The sequence below is a fragment of the Neolamprologus brichardi genome, chromosome 10 (assembly GCF_056152115.1).
Source record: "Neolamprologus brichardi isolate AB-2024 chromosome 10, ASM5615211v1, whole genome shotgun sequence".
NCBI lineage: Eukaryota > Metazoa > Chordata > Actinopteri > Cichliformes > Cichlidae > Neolamprologus > Neolamprologus brichardi.
Window position 1 is genome coordinate 16300262 of NC_142113.1, and position 21032 is coordinate 16321293.

The 21032-nt window shown below is 41.5% G+C and overlaps 1 protein-coding gene across 1 annotated transcript; it reads right to left on the reverse strand.

Moving 5' to 3' along the window:
- Positions 1–3624: 3624 nt before the first annotated feature.
- LOC148100890 (V-set and immunoglobulin domain-containing protein 10-like 2) lies at positions 3625–19165 on the reverse strand. The gene is made up of 12 exons (XM_087846832.1): positions 19088–19165; positions 18121–18496; positions 16666–16941; positions 15741–16016; positions 11894–12172; positions 8332–8589; positions 7963–8253; positions 7137–7493; positions 6763–6882; positions 6645–6669; positions 4094–4179; positions 3625–3779 (listed from the first exon to the last, which is right to left on the reverse strand). Exons 1-12 carry the CDS (start codon positions 19163–19165, stop codon positions 3625–3627), a joined length of 2577 nt encoding a protein of 858 aa, XP_087702958.1.
- Positions 19166–21032: the final 1867 nt, after the last annotated feature.

The window sequence follows — 21032 nt, forward strand, 5'->3', positions numbered from 1 at the left end:
GGTTGTAATCTTTCTGTTACCTATAATTTATGGTGGCTTCCAATCGGTTTGCTTTGTCTTTTTTTAGCACTCTAAACACAGAATTCAGCATTTTGAAAGATGCTACATGATTTATGTATAGAGTCATTCAAGATGTTCTTGCCTCCATGTTGTCCAGTCATCCCCAGTAATGAACACCTTTTGATACAGCTATAAAAGATATTGTGTGTAAAGCTTCAGTCTTGACCAAATATGACCAAATTTGTGTAGAATGATACGAAACGGGTAGTAAGTCTCAATAAAAAAAAATGCTGTTTTTTTTATGTATGTGGACTACAAACACTTAATCTTCTTTGACCATCTCCAGTAACATCACCTGATATCTACAATGTTCTCTTTGCTACTGTAGTGTGCAGTGTAACTATGCCGAGATCTGTAAGGCATCAGAATAAAGGCTTAAAAAAGAGGTTTTAAAAAGATTTTTTTTTAGATCAATCATTTTACTTTAGGGGAAATCACTGAAATCATCTAAAATTGGCCTAAATTTCAAACTACTGTCAGCGAGTCCAGCACTGGCCATCCTATCCAAATCACCCTAACATCAGTTGATGCAGAAAACATCTACAAGAACTCCAAAAGTGAATCACAGAATTTTTTCAGGTAATTAGAAGCTATTGTTGTAAAAATGCACATATCCACTGATCTGAATGAGAGATGTGCCTTATAAAGTGACATTTTCTAGTGTCTGAAACTAGGATTTCTTTCACAAATACACATTCACACTTGAATAGACACACTGGGGGCAACTCAAGGATGCTTCAACATGCAGACTGGAGGAGTTGTTTCTAATTGGTCGATGAACCACACTATGTCCTGAGTGGTGACGCTGAATTGGATAAGCAGAAGATGGATGGATGGATGGACTCACCCTGTGGTTCAATTCTGAATATATGAATTTAAAAATATATATTTATTTGCCCCAACTACAGTATTGTTGCTGTCAGTCACATTTCACACCTTGTTTCATCACTGTGGATTGATTGATTTCACCTTATTAGAAAAAAAGGATCTGGCACTTTGATACAAACTCCATCCATCCATCCATCCATCTTCATCCGCTTTATCCGAGGCCGGGTCGCGGGGGCAGCAGCCTAAGCAGAGAGGCCCAGACCTCCCTCTCCCCAGCCACCTCCTCCAGCTTATCCGGGGGAACACCAAGGCGTTCCTAGGCCAGCCAAGAGATATACAGTGGGGCAAAAAAGTATTTAGTCAGCCACCGATTGTGCAAGTTCCCCCACTTAAAATGATGACAGAGGTCAGTAATTTGCACCAGAGGTACACTTCAACTGTGAGAGACAGAATGTGAAAAAAAAATCCATGAATTCACATGGTAGGATTTGTAAAGAATTTATTCGTAAATCAGGGTGGAAAATAAGTATTTGGTCAATAACAAAAATACAACTCAATACTTTGTAACATAACCTTTGTTGGCAATAACAGAGGTCAAACGTTTACTATAGGTCTTTACCAGGTTTGCACACACAGTAGCTGGTATTTTGGCCCATTCCTCCATGCAGATCTTCTCAAGAGCAGTGATGTTTTGGGGCTGTCGCCGAGCAACACGGACTTTCAACTCCCGCCACAGATTTTCTATGGGGTTGAGGTCTGGAGACTGGCTAGGCCACTCCAGGACTTTCAAATGCTTCTTACAGAGCCACTCCTTTGTTGCCCGGGCGGTGTGTTTTGGATCATTGTCATGTTGGAAGACCCAGCCTCGTTTCATCTTCAAAGTTCTCACTGATGGAAGGAGGTTTTGGCTCAAAATCTCACGATACTTGGCCCCATTCATTCTGTCCTTAACACGGATCAGTCGTCCTGTCCCCTTGGCAGAAAAACAGCCCCATAGCATGATGTTTCCACCCCCATGCTTCACAGTAGGTATGGTGTTCTTGGGATGCAACTCAGTATTCTTCTTCCTCCAAACACGACGAGTTGAGTTTATACCAAAAAGTTCTACTTTGGTTTCATCTGACCACATGACATTCTCCCAATCCTCTGCTGTATCATCCATGTGCTCTCTGGCAAACTTCAGACGGGCCTGGACATGCACTGGCTTCAGCAGCGGAACACGTCTGGCACTGCGGGATTTGATTCCCTGCCGTTGTAGTGTGTTACTGATGGTGACCTTTGTTACTTTGGTCCCAGCTCTCTGCAGGTCATTCACCAGGTCCCCCCGTGTGGTTCTGGGATCTTTGCTCACCGTTCTCATGATCATTTTGACCCCACGGGATGAGATCTTGCGTGGAGCCCCAGATCGAGGGAGATTATCAGTGGTCTTGTATGTCTTCCATTTTCTGATGATTGCTCCCACAGTTGATTTTTTCACACCAAGCTGCTTGCCTATTGTAGATTCACTCTTCCCAGTCTGGTGCAGGTCAACAATTCTTTTCCTGGTGTCCTTCCAAAGCTCTTTGGTCTTGGCCATGGCGGAGTTTGGAGTCTGACTGGTTGAGGCTGTGGACAGGTGTCTTTTATACAGATGATGAGGTCAAACAGGTGCCATTCATACAGGTAACGAGTGGGGGACAGAAAAGCTTCTTACAGAAGACGTTACAGGTCTGTGAGAGCCAGGGATTTTCCTTGTTTGAGGTGACCAAATACTTATTTTCCACCCTGATTTACAAATAAATTCTTTACAAATCCTACCATGTGAATTCATGGATTTTTTTTTCACATTCTGTCTCTCACAGTTGAAGTGTACCTCTGGTGCAAATTACTGACCTCTGTCATCATTTTAAGTGGGGGAACTTGCACAATCGGTGGCTGACTAAATACTTTTTTGCCCCACTGTAATCCCTCCAGCGTGTCCTGGGTCTGCCCCGGGGCCTCCTCCCGGTGGGACATGCCTGGAACACCTCACCCAGGAGGCGCCCAGGGGGCATCCTTACCAGATGCCCGAACCACCTCAGCTGGCTCCTTTCGATGTGGAGCAGCAGCGGCTCTACTCTGAGCCCCTCCCGGATGGCCGAACTTCTCACCCTATCTCTAAGGGAGAGGCCAGCCACCCTTCGGAGGAAGCTCATTTCTGCCGCTTGTATCCGCGATCTTGTTCTTTTGGTCACTACCCACAGCTCGTGGCCATAGGTGAGGGTAGGGACGTAGATCGACCGGATACTCATCTACACTAAATAGTTCATCCTTATATAAGTATACAGGATATTTCCAGTGTAATACTTTAAACCCAAACATACAACTCATCTAACTCTTTCTGTCGCACTCTCACACACACAGAAAGTTAACAAAGATTTCACTTCATTTTTAGATGAAAGGTAGGCCCAGTTATAAATTCAAGCCTCTGACTGTGAATGAAGAAGCTGCAGGGGCTTCTCAAAACATGTGGCTAAGATGCTAAAACAAAATATTTCTCCTATTTTATAAATAAAAAAACTACAGTAGGCTGGTCAGAGTTTTCTGTATAACATTTAATTTACTGTGTCGAACATGCTTTAAATGACTGTGAGCGTTGCAGTGAAAAGTCGATGTGGGGAACTCATAAATTTTTACGGTATTTTAAAAGAGCTCAAAAGCAAACTGTCAACAAAAACAGTCACATGTGAATTACAGCTGAAAGAGAGTTGCGTGTGACTATGAGCCCGTCGCCTTGACGGTGATGGTGGCGCTGACTGGCTTGTTATCGTCTCCAGAGCGAGGGGCTTGGCTAGTGGTGATGGGGATGGGGGTGGCACTCATGGGTGAGGAGGTGAGGGTTGAAGCTGCTTGGGGTAAAACCGTTGCTGGACCTGGAAAAAGACAAACATCAAAGACTTTTGTTTTTTTCAACAAAGCTCATAATGAGGGAAAAATGAGCAAATATCTGTTAGAAAATGAAGTTTAGTCCAATTCATCATTTGCATCTATGCAGATGGATAACTAAGAGTGCTGGCATTGATTATTGCTAAAACATAAAGTCATAAAACAATCACATAACAACAACAACAAAATCCATAAAATAGAACCTATTGGATTTTTTTTTTCATTAATTAAAAATAGAAAATAATTTAATCTGGACTCGAGACTATGAATCTATAAATGTGTCTATTCAACTTTCCTGGACTGGATGAGCCACCAGTTGCTCCTTCTGACCCACCAAACACTTCATCCTCTGGGAAGTTGATGTTTTCCTGCGACTGGCTGTGCTGCCTGCAGTCATCATCAAAGATGAAAAGGCATTACTAATAGATAATTAGTTACCATCAGCGCTGCGAACTGGAAATGTTTCATTACCAGTCACCAGCCACTTCATTAGGTACACCTGTTCACCTTATTGTTGAAGGGGTCATTACCTGTGCATAAATAGGTTTTTGCCATACCTGCCAAAGCCCTGCTGCATTTGTGGCTATAAGTGTGAGTTAGAGCTGACCCGCTTAAAGCTTATGTTTTCATTTTAGTAGAAGCAGCTGAGAAACAGTAGGATACAATGTCAAGCTAATGATTAAAGGCAAAGAGTAGATGTCCAAAAGGGGAAAATATATGAGTGTTGCCTCTGTGTCTAAAGGCCTTTATAAACCTAACTAGTAAAATTCATGCTAATGTTTCCTGCGTTAGTCCAAATAGTTTTTGGACTCGCCTGTCTTACTAAAGTTGTTCACAGCCGTTAATTTCACATGATGAATATTCTGCATTTGTCTTTTTGGATCAAGCTCGATTTTTCTAATTTTTCAGTATAGAATAAACAGATCTCACCAGTCAGATTAATGCTTTTGGCAACAAGTGCGCTTTTAAGCTCAAAACTGACTGCTTCGGGTCATTCGTCTCTAAAATGATTTCTCTGCCTCCTCAGATGTGGTCCCATCTCTGCTAACTCGAACTCAAACTGCCCCACTGACATCCTGAAATATGTACAAAAGTGTCCATGTTGCAGTTTCAACTGCTGCATCAAACCATGAAATTTTCCCTGCTGCTCCCTTCTCTTGAGAACTGCATGAACCCTGAGTCTCAGTTCCCCTTTCCTGCTTAGAAACTTCAGAAGCAGCTCATCGTCTCTTGATGTCGACCTCTTTTTTTTCAAAGGGCCTCTTTTTGTTAGACTTATACTGTGTATATATACATTACAAAAACAAGTTCACATGTAAAAAATACTGAATGTGCAGGGATCTGAGGTGAGTCTTTTTAAAAAAAAAAAAAAAAAAAAATTATTAGTCCGTACTATGCAAGTAACTGGGAATAAATGCTAGAATGAACAATCTCAAGTTCAGATGGTCCATTACCAAGTTTACTTATTTAAAAATAAGTAATACTGTGAATACTATGAAACCTATACTAAATAGCCTCATGGGACCACCCACCAGTGGGCCCACCATTTGCAGGTATTGACATCAGTTGTCTTGTTGAACTTTATATTGCAATATAAACCCTCAATAGTTGGGAGCAAGAACTTTCTTTTACCAGGAAGAAACCTCTGACAGAAGCAGGCTTAGGGAAGAGCAGCCATCTGTCTTGAGTGGTTGTAGGGGTGGAGGGGAAAGAGAAAAGAGAAAGCAAACATCCCTGCTATCCAAGAGCGGCACATAAACACAGGCTGTAGCAACATAACTAAGAGCTGCTTGAGGGTTGCTTTATTTACTGCAATCTTAATCAAAAGTGAGGTAGAGCAGGAGTTCGCCTGCTGATTCTAGAAATTCTCAGAATCAGAAATAAGCCTTGAAACGGAGCTTGAAGCCCTCTATTGGGATGATATAGTACAAAAAGGTATTTATAATATAATAGAGCCTGATTATTCAGGCTCGTTCTTTCCAGTCCTTGTTATTACTCTTGCTGCAGTGTTTTGAATCAGCTGACAGATAAAAGTATAAGCAGAAAAGACTCGCTAATATTTACAAATGCAGGATGAAGAGCTCCATTCAGGCATCTCTTGACGGTGGCGTTTTGTACAATTTGGAAGAAAATGATGGCACAGGACTAGAAAAAACTGAAGAAATTATATATCTGCTGAGTACAAAATGCCTTGTTTTTCCCCTGGAGGACTTGACATGATGGGGCAGGTGACCTCTATAAGCTGTAGAAACACCCCCAACTTGAGTCAATTTCTTTTGGATGTTTCTTACTGTTAGGAAGTTTTTTTATTGCCATTGTAGCCAAGTGATTGCTCATAGGGGTCATTTGATTTTGGGGTTTTCTCTCTATTATTGTAAGTTCTTTACTTTACAATATAAAGCTACTCGAGGCAACTGTTGTTGTTATTTGGTGCTGTATAAATAAAATAGAATTGGACTGAATTGAACTAAAAAGCACTGGATGATGTTTCCAAGACCTTACTTAACTTGTTACCCCTTGAACATCTCTCGAGTACCTTTAATAACAAGTTTTGACACCTCAGTAATGATCAATAAAGACATGGCTTGATGATCATTAGAATAGATTCTGTGTTTTCCTGAGGTTATCCCTTGTAAGCTGTACAAGCAGAGGTTACCCACAATAACTTCTGATTAACATGTAGCCGTTTTGTTCTGGAAACAAGACTGAAACATAACAGAAACTGTTCAGGTCAGAAAATATCACAGAGAATTCAGACAGATTGGAAAGCAAAAGATGGTCCAACTCAATACTACCAGTGTGTACCTAATAAAGTGCTGGGTGAAGGTTGCAACAGATACACATATACTTACAAGCCAAACAGCAAGTCATGGAGTCCTGGGGGGAAGATACAGAGTATTAAAGCTGCATAATGTTGCTTTATGCATAGGTCAGCAGGATGCTGGTGGTGGTCGTGTGTGGAGGACTCACGAGGATTGATGCTGCAGTTACGGAGGATGAACATGAGCAGCAGAACAGTGACAATGGCTGCAATCATCCCACCGATAGCTGCTCCAATCACAGCGGGGTACAAATTGTTGCGTGGTTCCACTAAAACACATCAGAGTTAAACATTGCAAAGGAGCTGAGCTCTGTGAAAACACATCTGCAAAGTGATAAGCGTTCACCGTACCGTTATCCCATAATAGGAATGACTACTAGGTTCCCCATTAATGTAAACTCTGTTGAACTAGAGTATTGTGGGTTAATTTTTCAGATAAATATTAATACATTTTTGTTGAAGCCCCCCACCCACTTTGCCCAGTTTTTTGCCAGAGGTCTCATATGTCTCGCATTTCCTGTACCTGGTTTCTTTGGAGTAGAAGGGTGTCCCATAGTGCGGTGGTTCACCGGTATGATGCGAAACTGGTAGGTAACCGTTGGCGTCAGGCTCCCCACTGTATAAATCCTGACAGCTGGATCCTGGAGGATGTTACGGTACCAGACTATGGGACTAACTTTCTCCTCCACCCGCTCACTTGAAGAGTCATTCCCGCTTCCTTTCCTTCGTGGACGCTCAGACAACCATTGGTGCTCCAAGAAGAAACCTGTCCAACTTCCTGCTTCCTCTTTCTCCACCACCCACTCCAGCTCCACCTCATTACGCTGTCGGCTGGTGTACATCACTCTGACCAGGGTTGCATTGGGTGGCATGGGGTACTCTTATACACACATAAAACAAACATAAATAAATATGACTTCAATATGACATCAATCCAGTTTGTATATCTAATCAATTAATGTGTGGATTTCCATTAAATAATGTGTAGTCAATTCCCAGACTACTAATTACTTTTAAGTAATACTTCTATTACTAATATATTAAACTGGAGATATTAACCCCTTGGCTGAATTTAGACAGTGAAAGCATTGTCTGAACTGCACAAAAGTAAAAAGTGAAAGAATGAGTTTTCCATGTAATTTTTTGGTGTATTGAATTCTGATTTAAGGTGTTTTTAACTGGAAAAAATCAGGAGAAGAAGTCCACACATTTCCCTCTCGCTTCACATCTTTATTCTAAGCTGACTGAGATTCATATGCTGTACAGACTCAAGGAATGTAATACAGTTCTCAACAGGGAAATTATTCAACAAGCCCAAAAAAGATCAGAAAAATAAAACAGGTCCTTACTCTTGATGACTAAAGTGATATTGATTTCGGTTCCTCCCACTGCGTTGGAAGTGGAGCACCTGTACTCGCCGCTGTCTTGAGTTTCATCTGTGTCTCTCACAGTCAGATTGGCCCATGCAGACGTTCTCAGAAGCATGTACTTTGAGGTGTCTTGGACACCGACACCCTGATTATTAAACCAGGTGATTTCATTGACAGGAAGGTAGTTGGCTCTCAGACTGCAGGTAAGCTGAACGTCGCTCCCCTCGTACACAGACACGACTCTGCGCTGTGTCTGCAGCACTGGTGCCTCTACGTGTGACAATGTACAGACTAATTATTTAACAATTTATATCTGCTATTTGTTGTACAGTGAGAATGTGCACTGACCCAGTGTGAGTCTGCAGGTCTTGGTTTCGACCAGAAGTGGGTGTTTAGCGTGGCAGGTGTAAGGTTTCCCACTGCGAGCTGTGCCATAGTGGAGGATCAGGATGTTGAAGGTTTGTTCCCCACCTTTGCTCTGACCTTCGGGGCCCTCCCACCACACCAAGGCTTTTGGGGCCCCTCCCTCCCAGGAGCAGGACAGCATCAAGTACTGTTTGTCATTAGTCACATAAGCAAAACACAGTGGCTCTGCAGGGGGAATATCTGATGAAGGAGAGGAGAGATATAAACATGTTCAGATACATGATCACAATACTGCCACTAACTTATCTTTTACTGTTTGTTGACATTGCTGCACTCACGTGTGCGTGTGCTGCACTGTGTCGACTGTTTCAGGGCAGGATGGGAGCCCAGGCAAGTGAAAAAGCTGTTATTAGAAGTCAGGCCTCCAGAGGGCAGCATGATGGTAGTGCTGGAGGCTGAACTTGTTTGCTGGGCTATGTTGGACTGATCTTGTATCAGGTCTCCAGTCCAGTGGAGGGAAGGTGAGGGGAAACCACCAGGCCAGGAGCACAGCAGCCTCAGAGAGGTGTGATTCAGAGCCGGCTCCATAGAACAGGACGGGGAGCCATCAGGGGGGTCTGTGGGGATATGATAGAGGTAACAAGGTAATGATGTGTAAAGTATGGTCAAATCAAGGCCCAGGAAAGATGTCGTGTATTTATAATGTTGGGCATGAGTAAGTTATAAAATTATTTGATTATATACACATATTTTGGGAAGCTGAGTTCAGGTTCATGAGCAACACCCAGGCCTGATTACTGACAGAACCAGAAGCTGCTTTACTGGAATCTGTCTGACAAAGTGAAGTAGGCTAAAAAAAATCTCAGAAAGCAACACATCAAAGTTCTAAAGAAACTCAAGAACAGATGAGAAACAAAGTCACTGACATCTATCTGTCTGGAAAGGGTTACAAAGCTACTTCGAAATCTTTCGGATTCCAGCGAGTTATCCACAAATAACAAATCAAAACTTGGAACAGTGATGAAACTTACCAGATGTAGCAGGCCTACCAAAATTACTCCAGTAGTGCATCAACAACTCATCCAGAAAGTCACAAAAGAACCCAGAAAAACATCTAAAGAAATCGAGGCTTCACTTTCCTCAGTCAAGGTTAGATTTCATGATTTAACAACAGCAAAGAGACTAGGCAAAAATGGCATCCAATGAAGAGCTCCAATGAGAAAACCACTCCTGACCAAAAAGGATAACAAAGGCTTGTCTCACATTTGACCAACACAAAACACGTTAAAATGGGTTAGGAGTCGCCTTGGAGTGGCCATTATATTTCTCTACCATATTTGTCCAATAAACATGGAGCATGGTCTGTCTTTGTAGAAACTGAGGTGTGGCACTTCTGCTTCTTGTTATTTCTTATTGACATCTTTAATTAGTATCTGAGTCAGACGTCATCCCCAGACTGTTCATCCCCACAGCCAAGAATGAATTAAAACAAAGGAACCTATGAGGATTTCTGCATTACAGGAGAGGTTTAATTGAACCTCTCCTCTCTGATCATAATGGTTAGAGGTCAGAGGTCACACTCACAGTAGACAGTCATGCTGATGGTTTTTTTGGTGCGCGTGTTGAGGTAGGTGTTCTGTGCCAAACAGGTGTAGTCGCCAGCATCCACACGGAGGATCTTGGTGATGGTGAACTTCTGCCCGGTGTAGACCTGCGAGTTGTTGTAAAACCAGACGTACTGACTGGCTGGATTGGACTGGGCCTGACACAGCAAGGAAACAGCCTCCGTCTCCAGAGCTGTGTAGCCCTGCTTTACTGTACGAGGTGGAGTCACATCTATTTGAGGAACATCTGGGCCAACTGATGAGAAAACGTAGCAGTGCATGTAAGAGATACAAGAAACAAACAACTTATGCTGAAAGCAGAGCAAGAAAATGTTGTTAAGAGCTAAAATTCAAACCAGGGTACAATGAAAAGTTTTATCATGTGATCCATGTAGGATCACACACAAAAATTACTGCATCCTGTTGCCATTAGGTCACCAACTGTGGCGGTCATTTGTTGTAAAGCAGCTATAATGCCAAAAATTATTCACTCAGTCTGATCAGAAAAGATAAGCCATTGACCAAAATATCATGATTTTGGTTGTTTTCTCTTTTGTCCAGTGATTCCCTACCTCAGCTTCAATACTTACAGATGGTGTCCAGCCATACGCGATCTGATGTCTGGCTGTTGATATTGTTGCTGGCAACACAGAGGTACCAGCCGGTGTGGTTGCGGTTGACGTTGGTGACGTTGATAATGCTGTTGTTGCCCTGTGCAAATGTTGTGACGTCTTCACTGCCGGTTTCACGTTGCCACACATACCGGATCGGTTCAGTCCCATTTTCCACATTGCAGCGCATCCACATTGAAGATCCTTCCACTGGAGAAGTATCACTCATCAGGACGTAAGGCTTATTGACGGGGACTACAATGAAGATGAATAACACACGTGTTTGGATGTTAAAAGTCAGTAGTAGAACTGAAGGGCAGTAAACAAACACTAAAAAGATGATCTTATAATTTCATTTCCACTATATGTGAACTTTTGGCCAAACTGAGAAAGAGCCTCAAAGTTTCTTGGATAGTATAGTTTTAATCGGATGTGGGCATGTTAAATACAAAATGACTAATAAATGCTGATGCAGTGATACTATTTTATGAAGATAAAGGGACATGTGTATACCATTTGTCATTATGCTCAGACTTAACCAGTCGTGTTTTGCAGAGTTAAAAGGACAAATTGTTGTCGCTGAGATTGTTTTTAATAGATCAAGCAAAGACAACTCTTAAATGGTCAGCTTTAGAGGCACAATGAACCTTAAAAATAAAAAATATAAAATACCCCAGCTTATGAACACTGATAAGATCATTTTGAATATATTTGTACTGGTGTATAATTTTGGGTAGTAAGACATCACATATTGATTTTTTAGCTGGTGGTCAGTTATTGCATGTGTTGTATCAAAGGACCTCAGATGCTGATTTTAAAATCATGTTAGTTTACTGAAAGGTAGATCATTTGTTTTCAGGTGGAAGGAACACCCCAAATAATTTCCTGTGTATACAAATACGACTCTGCACTGCATCAGCATCGATCAAAAAGAATGAATAAATCTCATCACATCACGAAAATGTGCACTGACCCAGCTTGAGTCGGCAGATCTTGGTTTGGACCAGAAGTGGATGTCTAGCATGGCAGGTGTAAGGTCTCCCAAATTGTACAGTGCTATAGCGAAGGGTAAAGTTGTTGGAGGTTTCTTCTCCACCTTTGCTCTGACCTTCGGGGCCCTCCCACCACACCAAAGCTTTCGGGGCCCCTCCCTCCCAGGAGCAGGACAGCGTCAGATATTGTTTGTCATTAGTCACATAAGCAAAACACAGTGGCTCTGTAGGGGGAATATCTGATGAAGGAGAGGAGAGATATAAACATGTTCAGATACATGATCACAAAACTGCCTCTAACTTATCTTTTACTGTTTGTTGACATTGCTGCACTCACATGTGCGTGTGCTGCACTGTGTCGACTGTTTCAGGGCAGGATGGGAGCCCAGGCATGTAAACAAGCTGTTATTAGAAGTCAGGCCTCCAGAGGGCAGCATGATGGTAGTGCTGGAGGCTGAACTTGTTTGCTGGGCTATGTTGGACTGATCTTGTATCAGGTCTCCAGTCCAGTGGAGGGAAGGTGAGGGGAATCCACCAGGCCAGGAGCACAGCAGCCGCAGAGAGGTGTGATTCAGAGCTGGCTCCACAGAACAGGACGGGGAGCCATCAGGGGGGTCTGTGGGGATATAGCACAGAAAAAGGTTATTGTTTGGCAGCGATACTAAAGACGTTAGGTAGAAATTATTATAACAGAATAAAATAAGTGTTTTCGTCATTCGATATTTCCACTTCCCAAGAGAAATTGTTTGTGTGTCTGTGAGTACACAAGGAAGAAGAACACACGGTAGTGGTACAGGGCCGACAAAGGAGTTGAAATCATGGTCAAGAGGTCAGAGGTCACACTCACAGTAGACAGTCAAGCTGATGGTGTTATTGGAGCTGGTGTTGAGGTAGGTGTTCTGTGCCAAACAGGTGTAGTTGCCAGTGTGCATACGGAGGCTCTTGGTGATGGTGAACTTCTGCCCAGTATAGACCTGGGAGCTGTTGTAGAACCAGACGTACTGACTGGCTGGATTGGACTGGGCCTGACACAGCAAGGAAACAGCCTCCGTCTCCAGAGCCGAGTAACCCCGCCTGGTCATAGTGTACGGAGTCACATCTATCTGAGGAATGTCTGGTCCAACTGAGGAGAAAAATATGAATTCTTTCCTTTAATTAAGAAATAAGGGACACAGGCGTGTTATGTGCAAAACTCATATTAGTCTGATAAGAAATCTTGTTTTATGCTACAGTAAGAAAACTAACCCTCACTTGATTCAGCCATAACTATAAGCTTTATCAACAAGGAAAGCTTCAAGCCCAATCTTAAAAGTAGAGTAGCTCTCTGTCTCCCAAACCCAAAGAGGGAGCTGCACAGGAGAGAGCCTGATAGCTAAAGGCTCCACTTCTCAGTGTACTTTAGGAAAATCTAGGAACAACAAGTAAGCCTGAGAGCACTCTCTTTTGGGTCAAAATGTTACTGTTAGGATTTGAGGATATTATGTAAATGAGTAATTACGGGAAAAGAGGGACTTTTAATTCTGTTCCTGATATTACAGGAAGCAAGGAGAAGACAGTACAGACAATGATGTGGTTTTCTTGGTCCCTGTGCCACTTTCAGGATTCTTGCCAACTTGTGGGATGTGCTGTTATGGTTAACAAGAGCAGACAGCATCAGCAGGCTTCTGCTGTTGGCTTTGGCCTCTTTCAGCAGGATTGAGGCACCCTGCCACAAAGTAAAAATGTTTCAGGAATAGTTTGAGGAGTACAACAACAAGTCTGAGGTGTTTTCGAGCATCTGTGGGATTTGTCGGCGATATAGGTCATATCTATGGAGGCCCTATCTTACAACGTATGGGAATTAAAGGATCTGTTACTAAAATCTTGGTGCCAGATACCAGCACATTCTCTTTAAATTTAATCAGACATAAAATATCAAAGAAAAAATGAATCATGCTGGGTACTAAAAAAATCCAAGTATAGAAAACAAAACATTTTACTTACTTGTGGTCTGTAACAGTTGTGTGCTTTTAATTGCTTGTAGTTTCCAATGTATTTACCTGAAAACTTGTTTTAAAAATGTTTATATATTAAAACTCACACAGAGTGTTCAGCCATAGGCGGTCAGATTTCTCGCTGTTGACGGCGTTGCTGGCAACACAGCGGTACCAGCCGGTGCGGTTGCGGTTGACATTGGTCATGTTGATGATGCTGCTGTTGCCCAGTGTGAAGGTTGTGGCGTTACCATTGTAGGTTTCATAGTGCCAGGTGTACTGGATCGGTTCAGTTCCATTTTCCACACTGCAGTTCATCCACATTGAAGATCCTTCCACTGGAGAAGCATTACTCATCAGGATGTAAGGCTTACTGACAGACACTGTGTTTAAGACAAATTCATACATGCAGGTCTGTTGAAGAAGAATATTGTCACATTTTTGACTAAAAATATAGATTATATGTTAACCTCTGGTATGTAAGCTTTAGTCAAATCCAGGTTCAAACCTAAGAAAGGGCCCAAAGACTTCATAATATTTGTCCCAAAGTTTTTCTCAACCAGTATAATTTTGTTCTTGGTTTGACCAGACAACATCTGTAATGGCCTGCTCATATATTAAAATGCAGATTTAATAGGAAATATAAAACATGTTTACAAACTGGTAAAATAAATTCTTTTGGTCTCTATGAATACAGTAGTTTCTCTATTCATAACAGCTGTCCTATTTTCCTGTCTTCCTCTCTTCACCCCAAACTGTCGATGCAGATGCCCGACCCTTAGCAACCCTGGTTCTGCTTGAGGCTTCTTCCTGTTAAATGGGAGTTTTCCCTTCCCACTGTCGCCAAAGCGCTCGCTCATAGGGGGTCATATGATTGTTTGAGTTTTCTCTGCTTTCTTTGTATTATTGTAGTGTCTATCTTACAATGTAAAACACTTTCAGGCAACTCTTGTTGTGATATGGTGCTTTATAAATAAAACTAAATTGAATTCATGTGGTTGAGCAAATTCGTATGATGAACATTTGTTATAACAAAGCATCACTTAGATAAACGTGACATATTTTAACTTATTCTATGTAACATCCTGAATTAGAAAATATAATTTCAAATATATTAATAATGGCATTTTTCCTTCCATTTAAAAGGTCTAAAACATGTCTGGATTTGTACATAAAGTTGTCACAATTCAAAGGCTTAGAATTTCAAGGATCCTTTAAAAACTTTGTGAAATGTTTATGTAGAAGTGATAACATGGTTCTCAGATTGTAAGTAAGCTGAACATCACTCGCACTGACCCAGTGTGAGGCTGCAGGTCTTGGATTGAACCAGAAGTGGGTGCCTGGCATAGCAGGTGTAAGGTTTCCCGCTGTGAGCTGTCCCGTACGGAAGGATTAGGATGTTGGAGTTTTCTTTTCCACCCATGCTCTGGCCCGCAGGTCCCTCCCACCACACCAAGGCTTTAGGGAACCCTCCTTCCCAGGAGCAGGACATCATGAAGTACTGTTTGTCATTAGTCACGTCAACAAAACACACTGGCTCTGCAGGGGGAATATCTGATGGAAGAGAAATCAAATGAGTGATGTTGAAAGTGTATAATCTTCACATTTACACTCTCATTTGTTTAACTTTCTGTTGTTCTTTGTTGACATTTCTGCACCCACATGTGCGTGTCCTGCACTGTGTCGACTGTTTCAGGGCAGGATGGGAGCCCACGCACGTAAACAAGCTGTTATTAGAAGTCGGGCCTCCAGAGGTCAGCGAGATTGCAGTGCTGATGAGGATGGTAGTGCTGGAGGCTGAACTTGTTTGCTGGGGTGTGTTGGACTGATCTTGTATCAGGTCTCCAGTCCAGTGGAGGGAAGGTGAGGGGAAACCACCAGGCCAGGAACACAGCAGCCGCAGAGAGGTGTGATTTAGAGCCGGCTCCACAGAACAGGACGGGGAGCCATCTGGGGGGTCTGTGGGGGATAACATATGAAGTTAGAACTTGGTAGGATATTCATGAACAAGAAAGATGAAAATAAAAGTTGTTTGTAGTGTTTTATTAAAAATGTTAAATTGTGATGTGATTTTAATGACATTGTAGTGTTTTATAATCCTGGTGAAATGCAGTACAGCGATGGAACAGCTCAGGTCAGTGCAGCATACGAGGATTGACAGAGGAGTAAGATGATTAATAGCATGGCCACGAGGTCAGAGGTCACACTCACAGTAGACAGTCAGGCTGATGGTGTTATTGGAGCTGGTGTTGAGGTAGGTGTTCTGTGCCAAACAGGTGTAGTCGCCAGTGTGCATACGGAGGATCTTGGTGATGGTGAACTTCTGCCTGGTGTAGACCTGGGAGCTGTTGTAGAACCAGACGTACTGACTGGCTGGATTGGACTGGGCCTGACACAGCAAGGAAACAGCCTCCGTCTCCAGAGCTGTGTAACCCCGCCTGGTCATAGTGTACGGAGTCACGTCTATCTGAGGAATGTCTGGTCCAACTGAGGAGAAAGAATATGAACGCAAATCAAGAAATAAGGGACACAGGCGTGTTATGTGCCTGTGAAACAAAGAAATCGTTGTTTTATGCGATAGAAAGAAAACTAACTCTAACTTGATCCATCACTAACTATAAGCTTTATCAACAAGGAAAGCTTCAAGCCCAAGCCCACATAACACAGGCGTGTTATATGCAAATTACAGAAAGCTAATAAGAAATCCAGTTTAAAGTAGGACTCGTACTTAGTTTTACATTAGCAGTTGAGACATACAGCAGCTAAATTAACCCTAACTTGAATCAGCTCTAATAAGAATCTAAAATACAAGTGCAGAATCTTTTGTTTTTAATTTTTGACAACACATGACATCTGGAACTTTTTTAAAAATATGTGTAATTCCCTAAAAATTCAGATAATTACATAATTTTTGTACTGTGATCAGCATTTTTTGAATTTGGGGATAAAAGCCAAATTCTTAACAAGGCATTAAACAACTTAACAATACAGAAGTAAATAAATTTAACTGAAAAATGCTCAAAACACTGACCTGCAGTGCATTAAGTTTTTACATGCTGATACTTTCTTTTAATTGTTAAATGAAGAAATTAATTACGAATGAAGAAATAGGTCTCCCTGATCTAATTACACTCACAGAGGATGTCCAGCCATAGACGTTTGGAGCTCTCGCTGTTGACGGCGTTGCTGGCCACACATCGGTACCAACCGGTGTGATTGCGGTTAACGTTGGTCATGTTAATAATGCTGCTGTTGCCCATTTCAAAGGTTGTGGTGTTACCATTGTAGGTTTCATAGTGCCACACATACAGGATCGGTCCAGTCCCATTTTCCACACTGCAGTTCATCCACACTATAGATCCTTCCACTGGAGGAGCATCGTTCATTAGGAGGTAAGGCTTGCTGACAGGCACTGTGGTTAAGATAAGGTTACACACGTGAAGGTATGTTTACCGTCTTCACTGAAAATGAGTCACAGTGTTCAATAAATAACACAATCTTCAGCTTCGAAGAGGCTTTGATATCAGTTCATCTTCCCAAGGCTCCCCCCCCCCCTCCCCCCTCAGTACCAAGGACCTCTATTTGACCTTTTGCACTTATAGCCCAGTCATAAACATCACACCCTTCAACTCCATTATATACTTTATCACACCATTTTCAGCACTCTGGCTGTTGTCTTTCTTCTGTCAGGAATGCTTGATGGCATGTACAAGAGAATGTGTCAGATTCTAACATATTTCAGAGTCTCCATCTGCACCTCACTGCCTGGGTCTTGGGCCTGTTTTTGTGTCTTCCGATGTAGTCACAAGGCCAACAGCAACTCCTTCTCTATCTGTTTAATCTTTGCTTATAGTAGTAGAAAGCTGAGACAAGTACAACAAACAAGATAACTGTTGCATGCACAAGGAGGAGGATCTGGTCTTTGCCTGCAAAGACAAACAGCCTGGCTCACAGTTACCTTCTTGGTAATTTTCTGAGCAACCAAATACATAAGCTCTCCTCTTGTATCGCTCTAGTGGAAACCACGTTTCCACTGCAAGTCTCTTTGGAAACTTCTTTGAAACACATCTTTCACTACATTGAGCAGCAAAGCGAAGTACTGCCATTGATGGCTAGTAGTTCGAATCAAGAATCACTGATCACAGCAGGTGACACTGATAAGCATCTTGGAATTTATGGCAGGTTGTGTTGACCAACTGAGCTCCAAAACTGTGTGTAGGGTGATATGAAAAAAGGGCCCACACTTGTGTGGACATCAAGGTGTCACTTTATGCCTTCACTTTCTTGGCCTCCACATTTAGTGTACTATTCTCTCTTTCGTGACTCTTGGTTAATGCTGTCGTTATATGTACATATTTATAGAATTAAAATTATGTCCATTAACTATTGTTTTTAAAGTTTGGTCAACACATAGGGCACCAAGATGAAAGATGTCCCAAAGGTTTTTAGTTTCTCCAAGATTATTTTGCAACTGCTTCAAATATTAGTTTCTATAAAGCCGCTGAAGTTTTTCACCTTATGCAGACTAGCTCTTTTTTGCCATGATCTGAGAGTGTTTAGGAAGAACATTGTTTCTGAGGGGAGTTCTTACCTCGAACAGTCAGATGGACATAGTAGTAGTAGACTTTGGCCTCCTGTGTTATGTCATAGAAGGCCTGGCAGGTGAATAAGCCATGTGATGCCAGAGGGAGCTTCTCAATCTGTAAAGCTGAGCTGTTTGAGATGACTGTTGGTTGGCCGAGTGTCTCAGCCAACTTCTGGGTCTTTATTCCTTGACCCACATTATACACCACAGCCTTTATTGCTTCGGTGCCGGGTTTGGTGAAGCTCCATATATACATGTCAGGCACGGTGGTACCACACTCCAGGGTCACCGCGTTGTCCACCACCCCATACACACTGGTGTCCTGGTACACCACCTCCCCTTTATGATTGATCTGCACATCTGGAGGAGGCAGAGGATACAATGGCCAATGTGTGTGGGTACAATGTGTGTGGGTCAATAAAATAATGGACCCACACACAAACACTTTGTTTGTGGGTATCTGTTAAGCAACAGGAGACGGTGGTGTCATATGCCCGGTCAGTGTTTGGTTGCAGGATTGATTACACAGTCAGTTTCAGAGGCAGTGTAATGTTATAAAAAGCAATTCTAATATTTCTTTTAATGCCAGATTCAGTTTTTCAAACACATTTTCCTTCTTCTTTGTTTTTAATTTCATCTGCAAGGTTCTGTTTATCATCATTTGATCCATGTGAGACAAATACAAACAGATTTATCTGTTTTTCTGTTTAAAAAACAGTACAAAAGTCTCACGTTTTTTTGAGCATAATGAATTTTGAAATGTGACAGAGAGTAAAAAAAATACCATAGAAATTGTAATAAGCCTTTACTAGTTTGTCTGTTATGCAATAATTCAACAGAATTGCAGGTACTGAAAAAAATACTTCTCTTAATCTAAATTAACTTGCCACTTAGATTATGTTATAATAATTAGTGTCTGATGTTATGTAGACAATAACAATAAAAGTGTAAATTAATCCACGGACACTGGAAAACTCTTACCATTTGCCCCCAAAGTGACCAGACTGGTAGTTAGAAACAGAACAGCCAGTCCTAGCAGTGGTGCCACCATGGTATCATGATGATCTTGAGTCCAACAACTTCTTTACTCCAAAAAAATGTGTTTGAGATTGAAAGATGAATATTTAGTGGCCCTGAAAATAGCACATTATTGCCTGCCCTCAGGTGCCTGAGGTTTTCATCGTTCTGTCTTTCTGAAGCACGAGTTTCTCGGAGAATCCAGTTGCAGAGACTGACTTCACAAGACTGAGAGCAGGAAGGGACGGAGGATCGGTAAACTGATTTAGACCGAAGTATTAATGAGTTTTTCCTTTCTCTCTGTCCGTCTTTGTTTCTCCTGCTGGTTTAGAATATCAGTTATACCAAAATCATCTATTATGCAAGACATATGCATGAGTGGATGAGTTAGCCTTTCACGCAACTACTCATACAGCCAAGGCTGCACTGGATGAAGCTGACATTCCTCTACACGTCTTTCACATGTGAAAATCTCACAGAGGTTTTACTGTAATGAAATCCTTTTTTTTTTTCATATTCATAGAGTGCAGTTTTTCTTTTATTTTTTACATCATCCTCTTCAAGCTGTGACCAAAGTGGGAATGCTGATCAATGTTATCAACAGTCATTTTCATATAGCCTCGCAGAGGATGCACTCAAAGCTCAGGGATAAAAAAAAAGGGGGATTAAAAGAGATTAATATCTTCTTATATTTTCTTTGCCCTTTGTTTTTCTTTTAGTGTCAGCTTAAATACAAAAATATCTTGTGCAAAAAACAAGAGGTTTTAATGATTTAGTAGGCGAGGATCTCAGCAAAAATATTCATTTGTATAGTCAAAGTAAGATCAAACAATGTTTTTTTTTATTGTATCTTTGTTTTGTTAGGTAAACAGTGAAATTAAAGGCTTCAGATTTCTTCATTGGATCATATCAGGAGCAAATGGGAAGCTTAACCTCTACTGATGGGATTAGTGTTGAAATTGATTTAGATATCTGGCATCTTGCAGTCATTTGCCATGTTTCCTCGTAGCATGGTCTTTATCCTTGCACATACCAAGATGTATATTTCCAGTTAATAAAAAACTGATCCTGCATATATACACGGTCTTGGGGTCCATTTTTCCTAATCATTCTTTTTAAAGAAAGTTTTTATCTTTGTAGAGGAGCAGGAGGGACTTTTAGGTAGCATGTAATGTGAGATGAGATCAGTTTTAGCGTCAGTTCATCAAATCCCAACAAGATATTAAGGTTCATAATAAATCAGAAAATGAAACCAAAAGAAAATAATCTGAGCCTGGTGCCACTCGGAGCAGTTTTATTTTATGGAAGTACAACGTATGCATTTATATATTTATTGTCTGAGAGCTTAATAGTAAATCTGATCAGATTTATGCAGAGGAACAAGGCGTTCCCTTGGTACAATCAGAAACTGATTACAATATCTATCAACTTTAAAGCCCAGCGGCAGCAGCAGACTCAAGAGTGAGTCGATGCACTCGCTTTCACTATAAAAACTGCACATGAAAGTAGCAGCTGACAAGGAGAGAGGGGGAGCTATGAGCCAGACATAGAATCCATAATAGATCTGTTTTTTTAAACATCTAGATTGTAAATATAATGGCCATTATAATCATTAAATCAAAACACACAAATAAAGCATTAAAAAATGTTTTAATTAACATGGTTTAGGTAGTCAGTCAGTTAATGATAGTTAATGATACCAGTGTCAGAATGATGAAGATTTAAGTGATTTAAGTGTTCATGTTTTAAGCTGTAACATTGATGTTATTACTAAGCTAATATCCTGTTCCTTTCAGTGCTAAGCCTTGTTGGCCCAAATCCACATTTTAAATAAACAGGACTTCAGCATTAGGAAGCTAAAGTGTCATTTCTGGTTGTTCTTACAATTAGTGGGGCTGACA

Bases quoted from the DNA above. Each gene is read 5' to 3' on its own strand.
- LOC148100890 (XM_087846832.1), bottom strand. From the start codon at position 19,165: ATGGTGGCACCACTGCTAGGACTGGCTGTTCTGTTTCTAACTACCAGT. The intron at 12,173-15,740 runs GTGAGTGTGACC...ATATCCCCACAG, and splicing joins CATCAGCCTGACTGTCTACT to ACCCCCCTGATGGCTCCCCG. The intron at 7,494-7,962 runs GTAAGGACCTGT...TGTGTGTATAAG, and splicing joins TATCACTTTAGTCATCAAGA to AGTACCCCATGCCACCCAAT.